Source organism: Antrostomus carolinensis, unplaced genomic scaffold, assembly GCF_000700745.2.
Source record: "Antrostomus carolinensis isolate BGI_N321 unplaced genomic scaffold, ASM70074v2 scaffold41351, whole genome shotgun sequence".
NCBI classification, from domain to species: domain Eukaryota; kingdom Metazoa; phylum Chordata; class Aves; order Caprimulgiformes; family Caprimulgidae; genus Antrostomus; species Antrostomus carolinensis.
The window spans coordinates 5191-13101 of NW_010297049.1; the positions used below are offsets into that span (position 1 = coordinate 5191).

General features: G+C 39.0%; 1 protein-coding gene across 1 annotated transcript in view; it reads right to left on the reverse strand.

Moving 5' to 3' along the window:
• CCDC174 (coiled-coil domain containing 174) overlaps window positions 1–7911 on the reverse strand; it is an 11689-nt gene that overhangs the window by 240 nt on the left and 3538 nt on the right. Inside the window, exons 5-10 of the mRNA XM_029083497.1 lie at window positions 5989–6084; window positions 4474–4610; window positions 3969–4063; window positions 3599–3746; window positions 2419–2553; window positions 21–709 (exon numbers count right to left, since the gene is read on the reverse strand). Coding sequence (XP_028939330.1) covers window positions 21–709; window positions 2419–2553; window positions 3599–3746; window positions 3969–4063; window positions 4474–4610; window positions 5989–6084 — 1300 coding nt within the window. The remainder of the gene's footprint in view (window positions 1–20; window positions 710–2418; window positions 2554–3598; window positions 3747–3968; window positions 4064–4473; window positions 4611–5988; window positions 6085–7911) is intronic.

Here is a 7911-nt window from a genome sequence, read left to right on the forward strand (position 1 = left end):
GTCTGCCCCGAAGACGCTGCATCCTGGCGGCTGCAGCCACAGGCCGGCACTGATGGTGGCACATCCTGGGTGCCACAGCCACAGGTCTGCATTCCTGGTGGCACATCCTGGGTGCCGTAGCCGTACCCCTGCATGGCAAAGGGCACCTCCTGAGGGCCGTAGCCGTAAGGCTGCATGGGTGGCAGCATGCCCCGAGCGCCGTAGCCGTACGCCTGCACTGGGAACGGCATCTCCCGAGGGCGATAGCCGTACGCCGGCACTGATGACAGCAGGTGTGGAGCGCCATAGCCGTAAGCGTGCATCGACGGCGGCACGCCTGCAGCACCGTAGCCATAAGCCTGTGCCGATGGCAGTGTATCCTCATCATCGCTGCTGTCACCCTCTGATGACGATGGCGCATCTCGAGTGTCACTGCCACAGGCCGCTGTTGATGCTGACTCCTCTTGAACGTCGCTGTTGTGAGCCCGCGCTGACGGTGGCACATCTGCAGTGCTGCTGCCGGTGGCCTGTGCTGATGGCACCTGTTGCTTTTGTGCTGCTGTCTCCGTTTCCAGTTTTTCAGAGGAGGTTTCAGGACTGTTCAAATTCCGACTTCTGTAATTATCATCTTTCTTTTGTCCCATGAAGTAATCAGAAGGAGGCGCAAATTCTGGATCTCTCTCATCTCTGAGTTCTTCCTGTTTCTTTGACCATTGTCCAAACATCAGTTCTGTTAGAAACAGGGAAAATGGTAGATTGAATGTGCATTTCAGGGTCTGAAGATCAGTCAGAAAGGAGGGAAAACAAATTGCTGTGTAAAGCCATTTGAAGTTACTTTTCCATCTAGTACTAGACTGGTGGCTAAGGTGACAGTCCCCACTTTCTTTACAGAGCAGGAACAAAAGCACTGAGCATTGAAGATAACCACCATCCTCTACAGATCTCATCCTAGTCACTTTAAGATCCTTTAACAGTGTGGTCATTGGTTATGGAAAACTAACTAATTAGGGGTGAATCAAAATACAAACCAATCAAAGCATTAAGAGCTTAGTTATAAGAAGACAGAGAAGATGAGATTATCTCTAGTCACCACAGGCCAAACCCAGCAACTTCTTTATTTCAACAGAAGAGGTAGATATTCTAGTTACTATGCCAGCTGCTGGTATCTGATTAAAAATAGTTTTGAAGTGCTGCAATGGAATGACAGCTCAAGATCATCACACTTAAAAAGATATCCCCAAAACCTACTCTGAAGATATCTCCCAAACCTACTCTCTAAAGCCAGTAAAATTCTTTTCAGTATTCATTTCTATCAAGACTTCTGTAAGAAATGAAGTAGAAAATTTTGATACTCAAGGGCTACAAATTTGTCTGATGTAGCAAAATAAAGTCCCAGTCAGAGCAGGACTTCTTCCTTTGCTTTGGTAAAAATATAAAAAATATGAAATAGTAAGGAGGAAAGCATCTAAGAGTGAGGAGTTTTGCTTCTCTCTTCTCACACTAATTTAGATGCTTGTGTTACATTCATGTTCAGTGAACCACAGTTATTTTACTTCACATTTTAGAGTAAGCTGTCCTCTGCTTTCTGAGTGTAATATTTATTGTGTAAATAACCAGGGCTGCGTGGGTGTCAGTCAGACACTCAGACTGCTCAGAGGCAGGAAAAAAAAGTGTTGGGCAGGATAAAGACTTAAAAGACAGGACCTGAAAGTTTTGGTTTTTAATTGAACCATAAAGTTTCCCCTCAGATGTTCAGTAACTGAACAGAAAGAGACTGAAAAATATAAAGAAGCTGGAAATATCAGTATTGCACAGAGTAGGAATGGTGCAGTTACAGGAGTACTAGAGGAGATGGACATCTCTGTGCTTTGCTTACTCCTTGTTTGCTTTTACCTAGAACTCAGGCATCAGACTACAAAATGTGCATGAGCTTAGATTAATGGTGCAAAAGGAGTTAATGGGTTTGGGAAGGATCTGGCAGACGACAATCACTTGATGTTGTGACAAGGAAGATGCTTCAAGATGGGACATTGGCACTGAAACGGTCTCTGCTTGCAACACTTTTTAGTATTGTCCTGTACCTGTTTCAGTGTGATACATCCTGACACTGTGTAGCACAAACCACAGAAATGCAGCAAGAAAAGATCAGACTGAAAGATGGTAAATCTTGGGAACGATTAAATTTGTCATTCTGTCAACCTCTCTGCATCATCCAGAAATTGAATAATAGAAGAAAAAAATTATGAGGACATTCTAGCAGCTACTGGCAGTAAGGCATGCCTTGTCAATCACTGCACTGGAGACTGGACAGTCACCAATCCAAAGGGAGAAAGTATTTAATTGCTTCTCAGTCTCACCATACTTTGTCACAAACCAGAAATGAAAGTAGCAGTGTGCACACTGCTTCCAAACAGTGTTTCTGAATCTGCATTTCCTTACCTTTGCCTTTATCCCACTCGCGGACGTAAGGCACACCAGGCTTTGTATCTCTTCTCTCCTGGATGACAACCTCTACCTTTCTACTTGCTGCAGTAACTCTTGGAGCTTCTGGTTCGTCAGCAACACTTTTCACTTCTGTGTTACAGGAAGAGATAGTAGGTTTTGTTAGTAACGGGATAAAATCTATATGAACTTCATAGGAGGAATAGGAAGCAAGAGTTATTTGCATTTACAGAGCTCATACTAGTGATCTAATTTAATTCTAATAATGAAATGCATCTGAGTGGGGAGGTGATTTTTTTTTAAATACTGCATATTAGTTCAGAAAATATAATGGGTAAGCCAGATAATCAGGGAGTTTATCTACCAAGAAATGCTTCATTAGCTTTCTAGTTGTATCAAAAAGTCTGATGAAAATCTATTGCCTAATAACCCAAAAAGGAATATGATGAGTGTTATACTGAAGCTAGAAAATTAAGTAAAAATAAGAACATTAGCATGTTATCTCCATTTCATTTACTGGAAAAAAAACCCAAATGGCATTCTTATTCTTCTGAACAACAGTAACATTTAGCAGTGCCACATTACTGCACTTTGTTTCCAGGACACTTCACAGTTCATCACTTGCACAGAATTCTGACACAGTGAGGTATTAGCTACATTTTACAGTGGGAGGGAGACAGTACAAGTGACTAGCAGTGTCATAAGGGAGACAGCGCAGCGATGGGATTACAACTCAAATTCATCACCCCAAATCCTAAAGTCAGCTGGATGTCCAATTTACAGACTGCACTGAAACTGTAGGCATGTATATTATAGGATATCAAAATTGTTACTACTTTTTATTCTACCTCATCTTGGAAAAGAAAAAGCCAGTAAAATTTCAGCAGCTCTAACCTCAACCTACATAATTAACCCACATAATTCCTAAAAAATCAAAAAAAGCCTACAATCTACCTATCACATTTCTACCTGCATTACTAAACTATTTCTGGCATGATTTCATATCTACACACAATCATAAGAACTCTCACTATCTTAACAGTTATACTAATTGTATATATAGAATATGTAATACTAATAAATTGAATGTCCAAACCTAAATCAATTAAGGATGCCTGTCCATCGATCAAGTACAAGATGAAATACCAAGTATTTAACTTGAAAAGGCAAATTATACCTCTGTTCTCCAATCTGTCTGCCTCTTCCTCTAATCCAGCTTCTCTTAACTTCTTAATCTTCCGTGCTCGAAGTTTAGACAGCCTTGCATCTAGAGCTGCCTTCCTTTTTTCTTTTAACTGTTCACGTTTAGTCCTCTGATCGAGTGTCTTAACAGCAAAGAAAAACAGGAATTAATCTCCCTTTGTTATTACAATCAACTACACATCTTCCTTCACTGAAGAACTAAAAGCAATCCTCATCAAGCAACATGTCTCAAAAGGGAAAAAGCCTGATTTTTTTGTAGCCAGCTGCAGGCATCACTTAGTACAAGACTTTGACCACTGAAACTCGGATGCCCTCATACCCCAGTTTGCTCTTCAAACTCCTACCTGCTCTCTTAGCATATCCAGTGTTGCTCGTTGTTTATTCCTAAGTTCTTTGTCACGAGAAAAGGCAAAGTAACCAACACCAAGCTGTCTGGCCTCTGAAAAGAAGAAAATCAGTAAATTTACGTTACACTCAGGTTTATAATTGTCAGTAATTATAAGCACCATGCACCCTGATTTCAGACACTGAATTACTCTCGACAACATACACCACATTAGTTTTAGATGGCTAAAAAGGGCTTGTTTTAGTTGATGCATGAAGTGAAGTTTCCTAAAGAAGAGCACAAGAGGAGGTAATGAAATTTGAAAAATACATTTGAGAAAATTATAACTTGATGGAAAATAAATCAAGATTTATGTACTGGTAATTTGAATGGTTATTGCACATGTGGCTTAACACATACCTACACTTTGCTGTATAGGCACAAGAAGTAACGTTCCCTTTCTTCCTCTAAAACTAATCTCTTGAGTGACACAAAGATAAGTGATATAAAGTATGGAAGTATACCATTTTCTCTAATGTCCTCATAGTGTATGGGTCCCATGGGTTTTCTGAGGGCTTCTTCTTCTTCTTTTTCCCACTGCTGCCTCTGAAGTTCTTTCCTCATGTCTTCAGATAACAGAGTATTCCCATCAAGGCCTTGTCTAATTAAAAACCAACCAAACAAAAACCCAACAAAATTAGGGATTACAGAGCAGAACTTACCAGTTTTATAGTATCAAACAGTGAAAGTGTGATTGGGTCTGATCCACTGTCACAGTTTTTACCAAACACAGATCATTGTAGGCACCGTTTAGGGATGCAGCATTGATGACTGGTACATGGTGAAGACCAGAATACAAAACTACCTCTGAAACAAGGTACTAGTAAGAACAGGTTATTCAAAGACTTAAACAATACCATATCCTTTCTCAGAAGCTTTGTGAAAGCATTATAAAATCACAGAATGGGAGATGAAATAATCACTTTTATTGACAACTGTTGGGATTCTAGCAATCACATACAGAAACATCCCGTATTTAATGTAAGAAAATGAAAGATATTTGAAATAAGAAAAAGCTAGTCATTAATTTACCCTAGAAGTCCATGCGAAATATTAATACCCAATATGAGAAATATCCATATCAATGCAGAGACTGCAATTTCAAAGCACTCCTATTCTCCACCTCATGTTTAAAATATGGAGAACACACTAATGAGTTGTTAGCATGAAAGAATTTTCACTTCAGCAACAGCAAGGGCTCAGTTGAGGTGCCTTTAGATTATTTTCTGAAAACAATTCTCAGTGCTGCCATAATAATTTTGAATAGCTGTTAAACAGCTGTTTAACAAAAGAGCAAAACCAAACAAATAGAGATCTAACAAATTTACTCTGACTGCCACGATGAATCTGGAATTGCTAAAAGACTATCATCAATTTCCAGGCTAAACAAAATTAGGAATCACTTCTCTGGCATTTTCTGGCAGGTAAATTAAAATACAATTTCCATACAAAGACCACAGTTTTAAAAGATGCATCAAATACCTGAGAGATTGCCAAGTTCATTTATTAGAACTTTTCTCTGCAAACTGTGCTCCATAAGTGATGTTTTAGATTCAGTCAGCTTTTACATCAAAAAGTGTCCTTCAGTAGTAATTAAAATTTTCATTTAGGCTTTTATTTGATATCCATGGCCACCATTCTGTTGCAATTTAAAACCAATACACCAGCCATGTATTTCAAATGGTGAACTGCCAGGGTGAAATAAAATAGAAGCCTTGGAATACTATATGAATTTATAACAGGCAGTTTTGATAAAAATCACAGTCATCCACAATTGCTCTGCAGCTACTCTTGTCTATTTTTTAAGTTACAATGTAATAACCAGCAGAAGTTGGTGTAAAATATAACTAGAGTAAGCAGTGGCATCAACAATTCTGGATCGAGACTGGGATAACAAAGAACAGCCTATCTTCCCTGCTGTTAAAACTGTGTATGTTAAACACTGCAAGGAACATGCACTTCCATCAGAGAAACCACACCTTTTCCCTTGAAGTTCCTGATCCATTTTAAGTAGACTTGGCAAATCCTTCTTCATACAGCGTCTCGATCGGCCCAAGAAATCAACATAATCAACCCTGCAATGCAAGCAAAGGAAATTTGATGAAGAACTTCTATCTGCAGATTTTCAGAACTCTTAACCAGAAGACGGAAGCACTGACGCTTTCCAAAGAGTTTTCATCACCTCTCAGTCCCTCCACATGTAAAAGTTTTTTCTGCTTTTCAGTTAGACTGACAGGTTAGGAGGATACATTCTGGACAGGGCACACGACCGTTTCATCACAGACATTTACTCAAAATCCCTTTGAGCTGGCTGTTTGCCTTGGCAATAAGACGGTGTAAAGAAATGTGCAAAAGTTACAATGTCACGTTGTTTTCACATCAAAATAAAACTCAGCCTAGTGCTTGCTTCCCATGGTGAAAATAATGATGGTATTGACTTCTTGCAGATATGAAATTGCTACAGTATAGTCCAATTATCAGTCTAAAGCTCATTTGGAACAGGCTGATAGCATTTGTTCAACTGGCATAACAAAGGCTGACTCAAATGCAAGCAGAATGTTCCTCTGAAGCACATATTGTGCTGCTTATTCAACTCTTTATAGTACTGAACACTTAATTTACAGCTGTTGAAAAAGCAGTTAAGCGCTATACTTATTGTTCTGTAATGCTAGAAAGTTCTTTAGCATCAAGCTGCCTCAATTATCCCATTCTAAAGAATTAATATTACATCTGAAGAAGTATGACTAGCAAGCTGGTTGCCAAAAATCAAACTTTTGAAGATCTGTGCTTTTAGTAAGTTAAATCTTTTAGTAAGTTAATTTCCAGGGATATCTACAGTTTAGTACATACTCAGTGCCGTTTGGTTTTTATTCTGATGTAACATCAGTAGAAAAACAAGTCTGAATTCTCTATAGTAAAGATGTAACTATGGCTGCAGATGTAACTAATGCTTAATTAGCATTAAGTATGCTAGCACCCAAATATCCTTATTAGAATATGGCCTCACTGAGATGGACAATATATTAATAATAATTCAAGTCACTGAAGTGAGATGTGGGCAATGATAGAAAGGCACCATATGAACAGCAGTGCCTATCAGTTTAAATCTCTGACACTTTACAATGATGAGAGCACAAAGGAGCTGGAGCCCATTGCTGGATCACTGACAGTTTCACCTTGAATTCCAGTAAGATGCTGGTAATGGCTATATCTGCCTTTCCAGCCTAGCAGTCTTCTGGTGCTCTGCTGGATTCATTTTCCCAGTTTATTCTGAAACACTGTGTTGCAAATCTTATCTTGCCCTAATAAGCCACAGAACAGGGGTGCTCTGTTTCGTATTGGTTACTGCTGTTTTAAACTGATTACCAGGTAAAATCGCTGTTCCATAAGCACGTTAAACAAATAAGCAAGGAAAATGTTTAGCCAGACTGGTTTTGTAATTACTCCTAATGTCTTGGATGAAAAACTAGTAGTTACTTGGAATGTCACAGAAAATTGTCACAGAATATTTGCCGTGCTGCAGTTAAACAGTGGAAGAAATGCTGGAAAACTGCGTTCTTTTTCCAATCAAGAGTTTCTCTCCTTTAAGGGGTCACACAACAAAAAACAACTGCTCATTTTGTAAGTCACATGCAATTAGAGAAGGGAAGGTGGATACAATAAAAACCCCAAGTTTTGCTCAAGTACATTTGAGTTCAAAACATCAAAGCACAAAACTGTATCAATATTGTGACCAGAACTGCCATAAACTATGCAAGAAAATAAGAGAGGATATTATGGTGTCTCACTTCTAGTACATTTCCTTGACTGATATTTCTCAAAATCCTGGGGGTAAATTATATTGCAGTGTTACCTACATGGAAAGGAAAGTAACATGAAGGACTGTCTTTTAATGAGATATG